The 18,445-nt window shown below is 46.1% G+C and overlaps 1 protein-coding gene across 1 annotated transcript; it reads right to left on the bottom strand.

Moving 5' to 3' along the window:
- Positions 1 to 1,632: 1,632 nt before the first annotated feature.
- Positions 1,633 to 17,660, bottom strand: LOC147016366 (uncharacterized). Its single transcript, XM_085844985.1, has 3 exons — positions 17,362 to 17,660; positions 8,541 to 9,274; positions 1,633 to 2,355 (listed from the first exon to the last, which is right to left on the bottom strand). The coding sequence occupies exons 1-3, from the start codon at positions 17,474 to 17,476 to the stop codon at positions 2,251 to 2,253; spliced, it is 954 nt and encodes a 317-aa protein (XP_085701111.1). The 5' UTR covers positions 17,477 to 17,660; the 3' UTR covers positions 1,633 to 2,250.
- Positions 17,661 to 18,445: the final 785 nt, after the last annotated feature.

Here is an 18,445-nt window from a genome sequence, read left to right as displayed (position 1 = left end):
ATGCTCAGATCAGAGAATGACGTCGGCTTCACCATGGCTCCTCCCCGAGCTCCAGGCTGTATAAAGCATGGACCTCCGAGATGGAAGTGGTCGTTGTCGTTGGAATTGTGAAGAAGTTGGGGAGGTTGAAGAGAATTGCGAGTTGTTGTAGTTGTCGTCGAGTTGGTTTTGCAGGTCATTGGAGAGGTCGAGTTAGAATTACGAGTTGTTTGGTCGTTGAAGAGAATTGCAAGTTGGAGAGGTTGAAGAGAGTTGTTGTGAAAGTGTTCCTGCTGCCTGGTTCTGCCTTCGTCTCGCCTTGACGGCCCGCCTACTGTACTGGTCCTCACCCACACGACCTCGACCAAACCTCTTGTCTGGTCCTGCTACTGCTCAACTCTCGCCATTTTGGACTCCGCTCTCCTCCACTCAAGCTCCTGCTGCAGTCACGATTACCACACGTGCGGCTGTGGTCCAAACTACACAACTTTTGTTGGGTGCCGCATCACAGAGCATCCCTTCCCCCGAAACGCTTAGGTACCAAAACCTGTGACCTCAACTCCCTCCCTCCCTGGCTGCAAAAATCCTTTGCCTTTCATTGGGTTTATTTTGTCTGAGTGTGTTGGCGCCTGTCCATTAGATAAGCCTGCATAAGATCTTCATTGTTGTAATTGTTGCTTTTATTAATCTCACGTCTGCACCGTGTCGGCTTTTGTAAGTTGCTTGTAAAATTGCTGCACCACACCTCTCTCATCTTTCCCCTGCATTACATACCGAGTAAACCTTTTTATTGTGCCACATGCTTTCCCCCACTTATTGTAAATAAATAATTGTAGAAATGTTCCCAGCTCATCTTTGTCTTTTCCTCCATTGGTTCAGCATAGTTCGAATCTGAGTTTAGCTGGGTCTTTATTCCCTATAATCCGTTCCTTCGAGCCGGTACGTCCTTGGCAGTGCTGCTCGACTGCATCCGATCCGGAAAGGTAGTCGGTAGTTGGTAGAGTGATCCGGTTCGGGCAAGGCGTACCAAGGGCGTGGTTCCCTCAGTAGTCGAAACCGCGTGGTTAATTAGGTAACTTGATTCTAGACAGGAGGACCCTATGCCACGCGGTTGAGGTATTGGCGTCCACGGTCGGTTAAGCGACCCGCTGCGTCGCGGAATTATCCGTGAGCGACGGCTTACAATTCCGGGGAGTCTGGTGAGAATTGACGTAATTTCCCCCACCTCGTGGTCGTTCTCACCAGACCCCTGGCCCGCAACAATATATTCAGTGCTGCCATCAACAACCTCGTATAGCAGCCATCAGGTCGACACTCAAGTGTCCAACTCTCGGCACCAAAAAGAAGCACTCTGCTGTTACATGAAGAAATTTCACCTTCAGGTTTCTGTCGAGATTCCAGTTCCATGTAACATTCATCTTATCAAGTGCTGTCCAGGCCTTAGCTTTTCTTATTTCAAAAGCTGTTACTCCTGTTGATCCAGGACCCAAGATATTGAAAGTCAGCTCCTCTTTTTAAAGCTTCTCCACGAGTCGCTTTTAGGCATCCCTCTTGCTTGAATAAACTGGAATGAGTCTGTGCCAATGCTTCAACCCGGTTGAGTAGGTTCTGAGCATAGTGTGTCCGAGATTAGAGCAATTTTGTCAGCAAAAATCGGTTTGGGAGGTGATGATCAATTTATTATGCAAGCAGAAAACTTTTTTCTTCACATTTCATAACATCCCGACGGAAACATGTCACCAGCACAGTGTGTTCAAAACAGTCGATTTCCTTCAAATATTACCATCTGCATCAAGATAGTCGAGCGAGCTATCGTGTGCAGCCGATGGCTACTGGTTGCGTCATTTTCTGGGACCGCAGCCATGCCACTGATGCTGTGCCCCGATACCAGTACACTGGTACTCATTTCGCCGACCTCGGAAGGATGACAGGCTGAGTCAACCCTACCTGGTGTTAATTCAACGGTTGAAAACAGGGGCTCAAACTCAGGACCCTAAGGTCCTGAGCCAGCCACCTTGAACCACAAAGCCAACACCAGGCTTATCATGATAGTTGAGGAGGGAAGGGGGAAGAAAAAAAAAAAAATCGACGACGAGGTACCCTCTTGAAACAGAGTGGAGGAAGAATGGACAGTGTCCACTGTCCAGCTGTAAAATAATAACCAAATGAATTGTACATCCAGGACAAATGTTAATGTTCTCAAGCAATGCAATAAATCAGGACTTCAGTTATACAGGGGAAAGAGGGGGTAAACGAGGTGAAAGGAGCAGCTCAAAAGCCACTCCCTTTATCCCAGCGGTTGTCTTGACTTTCCAGGCGTCGGTATTTGTTTCGGCTCCCAGTCGTCGGCTTGCGTTCCCAGAACCAGCTCATCACCTGCAGTCAGGAAAGCAAAATTAGAAGCACAGACGGTAAAAGGAAAAAAAAAAACCCCGTAACTTCACAAAGACGAGAAGTAAACTTTGCAATCATACAATTAAATAAAGCAAGGAAAGCATCCAAGGGCTTGTTTAGAAACCAGGTACACTCATGACAATGGTGGATGTGGCTCGTCCACCTCTGCAACGAACTGGGATGTGATGTAACGAAATGGTCACAAATGTCATGACTCTTTCAGTGCTCAAACTCACGCCATTTGAGCATGCGGGGATTTTTAAACCCTCAGTTTCTGGTGGGAGAGACAGCTCTGAGCACAGTGAAAAGTGCTCCAACCCCACGTTCCAATACAGAACGTTTTTGGAGTCTCAGATCACCTTTGTGGCATGACTACAGGAAGAAGATGGACGTCATTCATTACACGTTGTGTTCCTTCACCCAGTCGGTCCAAAAGACCATTTGGTGCATTCTGCAATTTTTCTCAACCACTTGCTGCACAAAACACTTCTCCAAACCTTCAATCAGAGCTACTCACACTATACCAGGCCTTTGTCTGCAGTTCAATGGTGTGCTGTTCTCCACCATGGGCTAGTGCACCAGCGTCACATCCTGCTATCTTGCAATTTGTCAAGCGGTCCATTGAGAAAACTCCCCGTTGCAAGGCAGCAGATGTTGCAGAGGAGGTCCAAGTTAGCTCAAGCACTGCTGTGCGGTACCTTCATCAACTGGGCTACTGTTGGATACCAGCCAACATTCAAAGGAGAAAGAAGTGGGTTGATGAGATGACCACCAGACCCTTGCAGTTTTAGCAAACTCTCATATTTTCAGATGAGTTCCAATTTACTCAATTTTCTGAGAGTGGACGCATATGGGTCTGGAGACTTCCCAATCAAGAGTTCTCTTTGAACCGATTGCAGCCAACTGTCAAACACTGTGATTTTTCAGTGATGGTGTGGGGAGCAATCTGGAGCACTGGTCAGTCAGAGGTTGTAGAGCGTGTTGGCAACATCAACACTATGACACACATTTCTATCCTTGAGGATGGATGTCTCCCTGTCTTCTCCACTGGTCAGATGGTCAAAAACAACACAGTTCGTGGAAGATGGAGCTCCATGCCACACTGCAAAAAAGCCCAAAGAATGGCAGAACAGAAATGGAATCAAGCGACTTCCATGGCCAAGTCAGTCTCCTGACATGAATCCCATTGAACACCTCTGGGCCATATTGGATCGAACTGTGTGGAATAAGTCCAGGAAACCAACATCATGGGCAGAATTGCTAAACCTTGTGTGTGAATCCTGGGCAGAAATCCCACGAGAGAGAATTTTGGAACTCGTTAGTTCCATACATGAAAGAGTAAAAGTGTTGAAATCTGCAAATGGCAAATCTACCAAATACTAGTGTATGTATTAAAACGGATCAAATGTACAATAAATAAATTATTTTAAAATCATGGTGTCTATTTACTGGTCATGTCTCTGTAATATATATATATATATATATATATATATATATATATATATATATATATATATATATATATATATATCATATACAGTAATCCCCCGTTTCTCGCGGGGGTTACGTTCCAAACCCTCCCGCGGTAAGTGAAAATCCGCGATGATTGGACGCCTCCACAAAACACATTTTAATCTCAATTAAACACAAAGAAAACATTTGAAGCATAAAATGCTAACTGTAAACTCAGTAACGTTGCAAAAACATTGTGATGGGCAGTTGCTGGCATTGTTTCTTCATGGTGGTGAGGAGAGTTTTATAGGTTTCCATTGCGCCATCAGTAGCGTTTTTGAATTGCAACGCCCGAACCATAGAGGAATCCCATGCTTCAGCTATCCCCTGCAATTCTTTGGCCGTTTTCGCCATTGTTGCTAAGCGTTCAAGTGATTCGACGGCCTTCGTCGTCGTGCTCCTGCGATGGATCAGATTGTTCCTCCTCCTCCTCGCTTGCAGACTTCGTAAGCTCAGCCAAATCCTTGTCCGTTAATGGATCAGAGTTGGCTTCGATGAGGTCATTCACTTCGTCGTGCCTCATGTTGAATCCTTCTCCTCCTAGAATCTTCGCCAGCTTGACCGCCTTATCGATTGCCGAATGGTGAATTTCGTCTGGAGAAAAGGCCTTGTGTTCGTGGACGCATTCTGGCCACAGCTTCTTCCAACCTGCGTTTAAGGTTTCTTTTTTCATTTATTGTAGAGCCTTCTGAATTATTTGAAGACACGTTGCTATCGTGAAATCACGCCAATACGCCCCTCAGAGAAAAATTGTCGTCGGAATCCATGGGCTCCACGAGGTGCTGCAGGGCGTTGCGAATGTAAAGCGCCTTGAAGGCGCGGATGACGCCTTGATCCATAGGTTGGATGAGGGATGTTGTGTTTGCCGGGAGGAACTCGATCTGCACTCCCTTGTAGGATAAATCCAGTGGGTGGCCTCCAGCGTTGTCCATCAGCAGCAGCACCCTAAACTCCATTCCGAGGTCGCTGAGGTACATTTTGGCTTGAGGGATGAAGCACTGGTGGAACCAATCGGACGTAAGGATTTTCATTATCCAGGCCTTGGGGTTGTGCATCCAGTGGACTGGCAGCAGGTTTTTATTTTTGTTTTTCATGGCCCCCGGGTTCGCAGACTTGTAAATTAGCCCTGTCTTCAACATGAACCCAGCAGCATTGCCACACATTATCAGGGTTAATCGGTCCTTCTGAGCTTTGAATCCAGGGGCTCGGGCTTCCTCCATCATGATAAACGTTCTAGATGGCATTTTTTTTCAGAACAAGCCAGTCTCGTTCATGTTGAAAACTTGTTCTGCCCTGTACCCCTTCTCCTCGATGATCACCTTCAATGTCTCCGGGTACTTCTCGGTGGCTTCTTTGTCTGCAGATGCGGCTTCTCCATGCAGCGATACGCTCTTCAGTTTGAATCTTTTTTGAAATCGGTCAAACCAGCCCTTGCTGGCTTTAAATTCAATGGGTCTGCTGCTGTCAATGGTCCTGGTTGGGGGTCATCGGGATCATCCTCGTCTCCTTCAGTACCTGCTACTCCAGCGAATTGCCGATAAAGTTTTCTGGCCTTCTCCCTGATGGTGTTGGTGTCCAATAGGATGTTTTTCTCCCTGCAATCGGTGATCCAAAGGGCCAGTGCCGATTCCATCCTCTCTGTGTTCTTGTTGCATGCAGTTACCACCCTTTTTGTGCTTTGGCAGTAGTTGACTGCTACGGTACTCCTGATGTTGGCTTCATCCTTCTTGATGTAGAGTATGGTCGATTCATTCAAACTGTAATGGCGTCCAACCGCGGCAAACCTTTTTCCTTCCCGAAGCATATCGAGCACCTCAACCTTCACCTGGAGCATCAGGACCTTCCTCTGGCGCTTCGGTTCCTTGCCAAAAGCCTTAGAAGGTGCAGGGCGTTTGGGCGGCATCGTCGGGCGTGGAGAAAAAAAAACGTAGAAAATATTTGTGTCGTTCACAAGCGAAACTCAAGACAGTGAGAGTGCGCCTCGTGGGCAGCAGCCAATCAGCACCAAGGAGAAACGAATAGCGCTCTATGTCTGTCTCGTGCGTTGTGTCGACAAACAAACAATTTTTTTTTTGTTTGTTTTATTATGAAGATACAAGTATTGTTCAGAGCATTGGCATTTTTTGGCATGATGGCATTTTTTTTTCGAGCGCCACGCGTTGTAATTTATTGCTTAAATAATTTATATATTATTACTGCGATGTACCGGGGAATCCACAGAAAAAATTAGTTACGTTCCAAGGGAAAACCCACGATGAACCGGGGAAGCGATAGGTGAACCGTGATAAAGCGGGGGTTGACTGTACATGTGTATATATATATATATATATATATATATATATATATATATATATATATATATATATATATATATATATATATATATATATATATATATATATATTCTTCTTCTTTCGGCTGCTCCCGTTAGGGGTTGCCACAGCAGATCATCCGTATGATCCGCATAGTGATTTGGCGCATGTTTTACGCCGGATGCCCTTCCTGACGCAATCCTGGTACTCATTTCGCCGACCTCGGAAGGATGACAGGCTGAGTCAACCCCCTGGTGTATTAATTCAGTGGCCCAACGGAGCTTGAACTCAGGACCTCTTGGATCCCAAGCCGCTGCCCTAACCACTGCGCCAACACCAGGCTCTATATAAACACACACACACACACACACACACACCCACACACACACACACACACACACACACACACACACACACACACACACACACACACACACACACACACACACACACACACAATAACGACGTATTGGGCAACGACGGATCGCATATACGACGGTGGTCCCATAATCGCATTTACGACGGTGATCACATATACGACGGATCTGCCAGCTCCATTATAATGGAAATCGGCTTTCAAACTGAGAAATGTTTCCACGTTTACCTTCGAGCAAGTAAATTACGTTTGAATTGAAGAATACCGTGAATAAATCGTTGTTGTTACAGTGAAAATTAAAACACAAATTTATTTTTGGTGAAGCTTTTTATGTTGTTAAAACAATCGCACTGTTCCGAAAATATATATCACAATTGACAGGTGCTCGTTTCTTCATTTATAAATTATAACATCGATGCAATGATTACGTATTTATAAAATCCAAACGCTATTTATTCACCTTTCTATAATCGATGCGAGAGGAGATTGTAAGCTGCTGCTAACAACACCGATGGCCGTCATGAACAGCACAAAGGTAAAACTAACGTGTCTTCCATCTCTCTTGGATGTGTTACAATTGCCGACAGTATTCAGTTCAGTAACATGCTGTACAGCTTTGTATCCGAGGAGCAATAGGCTACACTATATAGCCTCGGTGTCGAGGTTTGTGCAAGTACGATGTTTGAAAACGAAAAGGGAAAAAAATAAATAAATATGATGTTTGCACAACCACGACGTCAGTTTACGACACGTTTCTCAGAACGTAACCCCTTCGTTAAGTGGCGCATGACTATGTATGTATGTATGTATGTGTATATATCTAACCGGGCGTAGTGGCGTGCACCTGTAATCCGGCAACTCGGAGGCTTGGGTTGGAGGATCGCTTGAGGATGGGGGCTCTGTGCTGGGCCGTGCTATGAGAGGGTGTAGGGCAGCCTGGAATCATGGCGAAACCCAATCCTTATACCTGTGTCGTAAGAGGCGACCAGGGTTGCGTCAGGAAGGGCATCCGGCGTAAAACCTGTGCCAAATCAGTGTGCGGATCATAATGGATGATCCGCTGTGGCGACCCCTAACGGGAGCAGCCGGAAGACAAACAATATATATATATATATATATATATATATATATATATATATATATATATATATATATATATATATATATATATATATATATCTGAATAAATTTATCAGGGTTGTGAGCATGGGGTCAGACTTCATGCACCAAGCCAGAGTATCGCTCCAGGCGGAGCGATCGCAGGTGGATCCAGTTGTATATTCTGCACAAAGTAATGGTCCATAAGTGCTCTGGGGTGGGTATGTTCACGTAAGGGGAAGGGAGAATGTTTATACGTGTCATTTGTGCATTTCATTTTTCCTGCCATTTGTGTATTTGAATTTCCCCCACCATCGTTCTATCATTTTCCATTCTTTCAATTCATTGCCCATGCCTGTAATAAATTCCTGAAAGTGTTGATGATTTATCCTGTTTGTGGTTGGTCTGAGATGGCGTTCCCAGTGGGCATTTGGTCTGAGACTAGCTGTAATGCTGGCCCGCGTAAAGCGGTACGGGGCAAGTGAAACAATTAACCGCTGCATCGTCGCCGGCAAGGTTCCTAATCTATAAAGCGACTTCTGGTGCAAGGATCCTGCCCAAGTTAATGGCTGCAGACCGTCCATGGTTTCTCGGGAGAGGCTGCCCTCTTGGAGTTATCCAGATTTAGCTCTCTGGATTTAGCTCTCATACGAGCCTCGACAAGGTATACAAAAATAAATAAATAAATAAAAAGGTCACCTCTGGAACAATAAATACGGATCTCAGCAGCACTCACAATCGAAGGAGAAGTGAAACTGTGACTGAATAATACTCAATTATACTCAACACGGTTAAATTAGATATATTTTAGCAATGCGTAATCTTTCCACAACACACATTAAAAAGTAAAATAAAGCTGCAATGCTGACCTTTCTCCGCCTGTGGTATCCAACGTAGATGGTAAAAACAAGAGTAGCTGAGACAAGAAGCACCACCAAAAAGTGACTACTCCCCCCGATGTACTCAAGTGGAAAATTTTCCTGCTTGGCATTCATTTTTGGTTTGGCATTCAGATCTGGCAGATTTCCAGGCTCCGCAGCCAGATTCGTGTCCGCACCAGTTTTCCCGGCCGCTCCACCTTCACCACCCTGCACGGCCGTTCCACCTTCACCACCCTGCAAGGCCGTTCCACCTTCACCACCCCGCACGGCCGTTCCACCTTCACCACCCCGCACGGCCGTTCCACCTTCACCACCCCGCACGGCCGTTCCACCTTCACCACCCCGCACGGCCGTTCCACCTTCACCACCCCGCACGGCCGTTCCACCTTCACCACCCTGCACGGCCGTTCCACCTTCACCACCCTGCATGGCCGTTACACCTTCACCACCCTGCACGGCCGTTACACCTTCACCACCCTGCACGGCCGTGACACCTTCACCACCCTGCACGGCCGTTACACCTTCACCATCCTGCACGGCCGTTACACCTTCACCATCCTGCGCGGCCGTTACACCTTCACCACCCTGCACGGCCGTTACACCTTCACCACCCTGCACGGCCGTTACACCTTCACCATCCTGCACGGCCGTTACACCTTCACCATCCTGCACGGCTGTTTTCTGAACACTCTCTGAGTGCGAGGGATTTTCCATCTCACTGACTGTGGGCAGGGACAGAGAAACATTTCAGTTTCTTTCAAAGAAAACGTAAAAAAAACTCATACATAGCTACACAAATAAAAGGGTGTGTGTGTGTGTGTGTGTGTGTGTGTGTGTGTGTGTGTGTGTGTGTGTGTGTGTGTGTGTGTGTGTGTGTGTGTGTGTGTGTGTGTGTGTGTGTGTGTGTGTGTGTGTGTGTGTGTGTGTGTGTGTCCTCCATAACTCCAAAACTATAAAACTTTACATGCAAACCAAGAAAACTCCAAGGAAGTGCAGGAGTGAAAATTGGATGTTTGGGTTAATTAACACACCCCTTAATGGACTTATGAAGGTAATAATTAACGGACTTATTTAATTATATCCCTCATCAGGAAATCCTCGGCCACCTTGCTCCGAATGGGGTCTGAAGCCGCCATGTTTTTTGACCTGCTCAACCTTACTTTGACTTGGAACAGGTGGCAACTTGGAACAAGGTGTTCATTAGAGCTACGAATCGCTGGGTCCGTTGCAATGATTATAAATGCCCGGAGACGTCGGCGTTCGTCGTTTTATTTCATCTCCGTATATGCGATCCCCACGAGTATCTCTTGAACTAAAAATAATTACAACATTTCAGTTCCAGAATCAAACTTGCAAGCAGTTCTACTCCGAGAAAAGTGTTCATTTGTCCAATTCGGACATACGTGACATTTCAGGCATCTCTGGGAGGTGTATGTTTAATGACGGGTCGGTGATAGCCAACTGCGTGCTACGGGAGCCGTTTCATATCGACCGTTTCGTTGGAGTGCTTGTTTGAATGCTTAAGCCATGTGGCGAGCGCTCTCCAAGCTGATTGGTTGTACGTTTCGGGGAAAAAAATACACGTGTGTGTGTGTGTGTGTATGTACAAGTTGCTGTTGATGTTGCCTGCTATCTCCACATGTGGGTGGGTTTCAGGAGGTGAAACCGAGACCTACCAGGTGTGTGTGTGTGTGTGTGTGTGTGTGTGTGTGTGTGTGTGTGTGTGTGTGTGTGTGTGTGTGTGTGTGTGCGTGTGTTTGTGTCATTGCAGTTTCAGAATGTGGAATGGAGTCCTCCCAGGGTCTGCTCAAAGGATCCACCTATATTTCAGTAAGGTGTCACGATTCATGGACCAAGCTGTGAAGTTTTCTGTTCTCAAAGTTTTGTGCCGAGGGCTCTCTTCAGGATCGCTACTGAGCCCAGGACAATAAGTGGAGATGAGCAGTGATCCTGGATTTGGAAGTGTCACCTGAAGAGGGTTGATAGTGGACATGCAGAAACCTGGGGAGGAGGGAGAGCAAAGCATGGAAAGAGCAGAGTGTACAAGACCAGAAAGGAGGCAGGATAAGACAGAGAGACCACCAACCTGTCTGCAATGGCAAAGTGATAGACCCATGGACTCGGGCTCAACGCGGTAGATTCCAATGATCGTGAAGGCATCGCTTTCCACAGAGTCAAGCTGAGCAAGGTGTGAGAAAGATGTGAAGGAGGAGCGCCAGCCCGGAGGGGAGAGCAATGAGGGATGTCATGGCAGAGGGTGGAGTTATCAGTAAATAAATAAAGAGTTTCCAGAGTCAGAGAGCTCATCGAGGAAGAACTGGGCCCAGAACACTGCCTTGGGGCATTCCAGACTTGACAGGGAGAGGAGATGAAAGGATTCCTTTGAGAGCCTTACGTTGGTTACCAGAGTGGAGGAAGTCAGTAAGCCTTTTTTGGGTAGTTGCCATTGGCAGAGAGTTCCTGCTGTCCTGACTCTACAGGTCTCTGACGTCATTCCCGGTCCCGCTCCGTCAGTTCCGGTCATCATGGATTCATTAATATTCATGAAACTCCCAATACCACACAAAGTTGATAGTACTGTGCACTTGTTGGTACAAACGTCCCAGTTACTGCATTTAATTTATTTTGTGTCGTACAAGTTCGTGCGACGTGCCCCCTTGACGTCATTAAAATTAGAATTCCACTGTGAAAAAAAACCAACAAAAAAACCCTTCATGTAGTACCGGATTTAGGGGTGGCTGGGTGGGGCCATGGCCCCGGGGCCCCCCACATTTAGGGCCCCCCCACAATTTTGATGACATTTTGAAAATCCCTTGAAAATGTGCTTCTAAAGTTTTATTGTTGGTGAATGAAGATTGTAAACTCTTTGTAAGGATATCTTTTCAAAATAGTCCGTCATTGTGAGGGTCCTTTTCAATCCGTTTCTTCCACGGTCCACAGAAGAGATCCAACGTGGTCAAAAATTCCTGGGGCAAGCCTCTGGCATTGGGGGCCCACATTCGGATCGATCATCGATGCTTCGGATTGTTGAGTGTGGCCAGTTAACTATGGCACTGCCCGCCAGAGCCCAGCAATCACAGATGGAATACAGAGGTCCAGCCAGAAGAGAGGTGAAAAGGTGAAAGTCGATGAGGTAAAACTAGGCCAGGCCAGCACAGCACATGGCCGGCAGGGGTAGTATTGTACACACTGAAACTGCGGCTGGCAGGGAACGCTGTCAGTACCCTGCTTACTGGCGCGCACAGCACAGTAACACGGTGTGACTTTCTATGTTCCAGGTGTGTGAAACATACTTGTTTATGATTCTGGTACGTCCCACGTGCACTCTGTCGATATCTCAGTTACTCGGTACCGATCAGCTGCAGAAACCACAATGAGCGGCTTCGGTGACGACAGGCACAAATCCAGGGCTCCACGGAAATATGACAGTAGTGCTCAAAGGCGGAAACGTTCCAAGGAAAAAAAGATGAAAGACACAAGGCCGTCATCGACAAGACCCGGAAAATCTTAGAGTTTTTCACTCCTGCACAAACAGGCGATTCGTCCATGACAGAGGCTGGAACACCAACAGAGACAGAACAAGCGGATTTGGCAACGCAACCCCAGCGTCAAGATTCGCCCAACATCTCGGAAGGTTCCACCGATGAAGAACGTGCATCAGATGAAGAAGCGCGAGATATACTGACTGATCGTGGACCTGGCTTTGCCAATGACATTGGATGTTGGCCTCCTGAGCGACCGTCGTCAGAAGTGATCGACTACTGCGGCATCACGAGATTTGGAGCCCCTGCAGAATTCGACTGGTCCCTTTGATTCATCCATACAGTTTGTTGAAGGTAGGAATGCTGCTGCTCCAAGAATCCTTTTTACCGTAGACTACAAAACGGAGAGTCCGTGAAAAGGTCCTGGCTTTGCTTCTCCACATCAAACGGAAAACTGTACTGCATCGCTTGCAAGCTCTTTGGAGGCGCTACTGCCCTGGGCGGGGAAGGATTCAACTACTGGAAGCATGCCAGTCGCTCTATCGAGGTGCATGAGCGTTCGCATGTGTATTGTGCGAATATCATCCGCTTGTCAGACAGAGCAACATCCGCAGGTCGTGTGGACACTGAACTCGTCAAACAGGTGAGTGAGATTGCGTCCCATTGGAAGGAGGTGCTGAAACGAAGTGTGAGCGGGATATCGTTTCTCGCTGAGCGTGGTCTAACGTTCCATGGATCGGATGAAATTGTTGGGTCACGGACGAACGGTAACTACCTTGGTTAAATGGAATTACTTGCGGAATACGATCCATTTTTGGCGCAGCACATTCAGAAATATGCCAACCAAGGTAGTGGCCACACCAACTACTTATCATCTACGACATGTGAAGAGTTAATCTCAGTCATCGGAAAATCTGTTCTGGATAACACCGTCGCTCGTGTGAAAGAGGAAAAATACTTCTCTGTCAGTCGATTCTACTCCTGACATAAGCCACATCGACCAGCTCACAGTTATTCCACGATACATCGAGAACGAGGCTCTCGTGGAGCGTTTCATGACCTTTCTGAGCAACACAGGACATACTGGACTCCAGCAAGCGACGGCATTACTGGATATTTTGAAAGCCACTGGATTGGACATCGCTAACTGCCGAGGACAATCTTACGATAACGCATCTAATATGAGTGGCCGATACAACGGGATGCAGGGAATGATCTAACGGGAGAACCCTCTCGCAATATTTGTGCCATGCGTGATGCACTCACTGAACTGAGTTGGTCAGTCGGCCGTGGGATGCTGTAGACCTGCAGCAGCATTCTTTGAATTTGTGGAACAAGTGTATGTATTTTTTACAGCTTCCACGTCGCGCTACGCCAGATTATTTGACACCCTGAAAGCCAAAGGTCTGAAAGTACCAAAGCGCCTCAGCGACACTCGCTGGTCGGCTCATTCTGATGCAACCCAAGCTCTTGTAGACGGTTACAGCGAAATCATGGATGTCCTCGATGAAATCGCAAACGATGAACAACTGAATAGTGAAACAAGAAACACCGCTGAGACACTTCACCAAACGATGTGCACGCTCGAGATAGGGTTCTATGCTGGTTTCTGGTCTACTGTCCTTGGTAGATTTTATCGCACGAGTAAAACCCTTCAGTCGCAAGCTACGGATCTCAACACAGCCATGCAGCTCCTCAAGTCACTGGCGAGCTTCGTGCAGTCATTATGCGATCAGTTTGATACATTCGTTGTTGACGGAGTGGAGTGCTCAGGTATGGAGGAATTCGCTCGCGGGTCGCGTAGACGAAAGCGTAATGTCCGCCTCGCTCCCTTGGACTACGGACACATTCCATAAGGAGAACTAGACGCCCAGGAGTCCTTTCGCATCGGTGGATACGTTGCAGTGATCGACATCGATGTACTGCTGTCGCAGTTGGAAAAGCGTACAAACGCTGACAGTGAGATGAGCGACAGATTTGGATTCCTGCGTGCTCTTGTTCAACTCGAAGTGGAACAGATTCGAGAGTCATGCTCGAAGCTCGTCGAGCTGTATCGGGAAGATCCATCACCTGACCTCACAGACGAAATGATTAAGTTCCAAGCCATGATGAAGGAGTCAGAGCCAGACTCGGGCCGTACTGAACTCGAGATGTACAGTTTTCTCATCGAGCGAAAACTCACCGATACTTTCCCAAACGTGGAAGTGCTGCTTCGGATTTACCTCTCACTGATGGTGTCTAACTGCTCCGGGGAGCGCTCGTTTTCGAAACTCAAGCTTATCAAGAACCATCTTCGCTCCACAATGGGGCAGCAGAGACTGGTCAATCTGACCATAATTTCAACCGAATCCGATGTGCTCAATTCCATGCAGATTGACAGTATCATATCCGAGTTCGCTGCCGTGAAGTCGCGCAGGAAGCTTGTCCATTAACGCACCGTGTGTATGTTCATTGATGTGGATGACTGCCGTATATTTGTGGTCGCTGGAAGTCGGCTATTAATCACCATCTCGGATTTCTCTTGCCCAGAAGGTTTTTAGTCGAAGTTCGTAGTATGATTAATGACAGTGTGTCGTTTGTTATTTTCTTATATTAGTCCATCTCTATCTCTTACTTTTGTTGCAACAGCATTTTTGTGATTTGATTTTAGTATGAGCTCAAAGATAATTCATCAGCTCATAGATAAATCACCAGCCATGTCAATAACAATCCGTCCATCTTGTCATATTTTATTGTAATTTGTGAACATATATGCCAAATCATTCCTGATCAGGATCTGCCAAATCTATAGATACAAGTTCAGTTGTTGATTAAAAAAGCAGTTATAATTTAAGTTGTTGATTAATGTCCAACTTTGGGGGCCCCCCCACAATCATTGTGCTCACGGCCCCCCACATGGTAAATCCGGCCCTGCCTACATAATTGGTTCACGATAAAAAATATTCACGAAAAAAATAAGTGACCACTATATTCGTTATTGTTGTGCGTCTGTCTGTCTGTATGTCTGTCTGTCTGTCTGTCCCGAGCATAGCTCAGTGGGTTTTGATCCGATCCTGATAAAATTTTGGTGGGAGGTTTATATCATGATCTAGTTGTGTTTTCCTGAGAATGGGTGTGGTGCGCCTATTATGGGTGGAGCCACGCCCCCCCAAAAAATGTGTTTTTAGGGGTAGCTGATTTCAATTTGCATCTTCTCAGAGGAGGTTTGTCGAATCTGACAGGGGTTTCGGTATTTGGTTAGCCCAATGGCACCTGCATAGCCCCACGGAGCTAGATTTTTCATTTTCGTCCCAAGGTCAAGGTCACAAGGTCACGAACTTAGAAAATTGCGAATTTTGACATAAAAAAAATCATACGACCACCCAAACTTTGAGAGTTAGGATGACAATATTTTTATGCATAATCTTGAGGTCATTCCCCACCTAAAGTCTTGAAACCATTTTGCTCTATCTCGAACACCTTGCCCGTGGCACCCCCTTCAAGTTTGTTTTTACGCTGATTTCATCAAAGTATGGATAATCCGAGTAGTGCGAAATGCCATATAGCCTATATGACGTTATATTGTTCTTGGGATGTTCCAGAGGAAGTTTTGCACCAAAGGTCATAACCCTTGACCTTTAAAGTTCACATAGGTCAAATTTTCAAAGTTGTGGGAATCGAACCGGGTTTTCGACCTTCTTCAACGAACTAACTCCAATAAGCTATAGCACGTATCCTGTTCCCTTATTTAATGTCCACAACATTGTTTTGTGACCTTTAAAGGTTATGCAAAGGTCAAATTTTGAAAGTTGTTGAACGAAACCGGGTTTTCGACATTTTGCAGCTAATAACCTGTCACTCGTACCACATCATGTTGATCATTTTTATAACTTGGTCAAAAATAATCACATTGTCTCATCCTTGACTTCTGAAACAATCGACATTGACAAATACCACTCGTGAACCATTGTTATCTTCAGACATGTAATAAATAAAAATGGCACAAGCTAGATTCCGGATGTCTTGATGTCGTACCTTGTTGGGCTTTTTTGGGTAGTCGATAAAGTCGAAAAAAAATTTTTTTTTTTGATCTACCCTTATCACTTTTTCCGTCTGTCTGTCTGTCTGTCTGGTCCAGTGCTACGTTAATACAATGGCGATTTCGATGAAACTTGGTGGGTAGGTTCATACCATGACCAAGCAAATGAGAACTGTTGCTATGGAGACCACCGTTGCCAAGTAACGGGACTGAAATTTTTGAAAAATCATAAAAAAATTATTTTTTCGAAAATCAAAAATCGGGCCACGAGGGACTGTGGGCAGTGCATTCAGCCATATTGTCAAAAATTTCCAGCCAAATCCTATGAAAACTGTCGGAGAAGATAGACTTTGAATGAACCCTGGTCGAAAACAATAAAAAAACGAAGTTCGTTATATCTCAGAGACTATGAGTCAGATATACATGAAACTGGTATGGTAGGTTCATGGTATGTCCTAGTTATGTGTGAGAAAGAACCGTTGCTATGGACCCTTCCGTTGCCTAGCAACGGCCGAAAAACCTCTAAATGTGGGGTATTTTAACGAAAAAACAATCTGCAGCATTAACCCTTGAAGCTAGAATAATGAATTTTTTTGTGCTTAATCCTCAGGTCATTCCCCATCGAACGGGTCCATCGCGTCAGGTTATATTGGGTAGGCGACTACCCATGTCCGCCTACGGGCTTGTCTTATTATCAATGAATCAATTTGATTAAACGTATAAACGTTTGTCTGCGGACATTTTTGACGCACAGAAATTAAACGCACGTGTCTATCACAGCTGCGCACTGAACGGGTGTGTTCATTTCCGGTATTCGGATGGTTAAACCTCATGACGTCACTCAGATAATGGGCTCCAACGGTACTTTACATACTGGATGGAGATCGATGTGTGTGTGTGTGTGTGTGTGTGTGTGTGTGTGTGTGTGTGTGTGTGTACGTACATGTACGTGTGTGTACGTGCGTGTGTGTACGTACGTGTACGCGTGTGTGTACGTGTGTTATTACGAATCCGAATCCGAATCCTTGCGACTGTAATGGAAACGAAATGTGGAGTTTTTATATTTTTATTTTAAATACAGCGGTTCGTACATTCCGTTCAATGCGGGTTTTGACGATAACGATAAGAGAACGGCTCCGCGGATCGTCAACCTGAAACCGGATCAAACCGGTCACGTGCCAACATCAACACTGAGCCGCACACATTGTGGTCCCGAAAATAAAACCTGGAAAGCGAGAAATCGGCGCAGGCGAGGCCAGGCCAGGCCAGGCCAGGCCTGTGAAGTTCACCTGCACACAATGGACTGTACCTGTAGAGCTAGAACTCCGAACAGATGCAGGCAAGGCAAGGTCTGTAGAGCAGATCAAGGTGAGCAGCACGAGCAGCAGCCCAGCTCGTTGTGATAGAATTCCGTGCTTCTCCATCCTCGGCGTTCGTTAAACAAGTGGACGAGACGTGTTCGCCATGAAATGGCGTCGCGTGTGTGGAAATGAAGAGGTTCACAAGAAACGGGCCCTGAAGTTACCGATCGTTGATTAAAAAAAAAATAACACCTCACAGAACCAGGAAACCAAAGAACTTCCGGAATTTCAACAGCAGGCAGTTGTTGTTGTTGTTGTTTTAATATCCTTTCGTCTTTGGAAATGACGTGAAGCCAACTATAAATATAGACAACAACACAACATTATTAATAAATTAGTTACACGAGTACGTGCCCGTACGTGGGAAAAAAAATTGTGACGTCAATTGTGATGTCATAGCACCGTGTCCTGTCATTGGTTTGGTAAATAAATGGCCATAACTTGGGAACCACTTGTCCGATTAATATTAAACCTTGAAAAGGCACATCCACAGGGCCCCAGCAATATACCTGGCAAGTTTCAATTAGATCGGACCAGTGGTTGTCAAGAAACAGCGGTCACAGATAGACAGACAGACAGACAGACAGACATTGCTGGAATTATAGATAGATATGAAAAGTAGAAAAAGAAATCCGTTCAATGAAAGAAAACGTCTGCACGGAGCGTCGATCCTCCAAACGAGTGATTGATATAAACCTGTGTGATTCGGCTCCGGACACCCGCCGTGATCCTCATATAGACCCGGACAAGCAGCAGATAATATCTCCAATGTAAGACAAGTTAAGCAGGGAACGCGGCGGGTTGCCCTTCTTAATCCAAGATGGCCGTGAACATGTGACCGAGTTTGTTTCCGGCGTCGGTCGATTTAAAATTTGCTCATGGTGCCGGCGATGGCTCGCCCACTCTTCGCAAAAGGACACCACCATGAGATCTTTAACGTCCTCCAACGAATGCCGGCAGAGGCAACGACCGTTTAACGTCCATCCGAGGGACAGCACACGTATTGATGAATAATCATTCTCTCTGCAAAAC

This window comes from Eptatretus burgeri, chromosome 11 (genome assembly GCF_056783735.1).
Source record: "Eptatretus burgeri isolate ZD-2024b chromosome 11, Ebu_testis_v1, whole genome shotgun sequence".
Taxonomy (NCBI): Eukaryota; Metazoa; Chordata; class Myxini; order Myxiniformes; family Myxinidae; genus Eptatretus; species Eptatretus burgeri.
Note: the sequence above shows the minus strand (reverse complement) of the source record. Positions and strands in the feature narration are given on the sequence as shown.

Coding starts and splice junctions, on each gene's coding strand:
- LOC147016366 (XM_085844985.1), bottom strand. CDS start 17,476: ATGGAGAAGCACGGAATTCTATCACAACGAGCTGGGCTGCTGCTCGTG. Junction 9,275..17,361: donor TCGGAGTTCTAGCTCTACAG/GTACAGTCCATT, acceptor CCCTGCCCACAG/TCAGTGAGATGGAAAATCCC. Junction 2,356..8,540: donor GATACCACAGGCGGAGAAAG/GTCAGCATTGCA, acceptor TCCTGACTGCAG/GTGATGAGCTGGTTCTGGGA.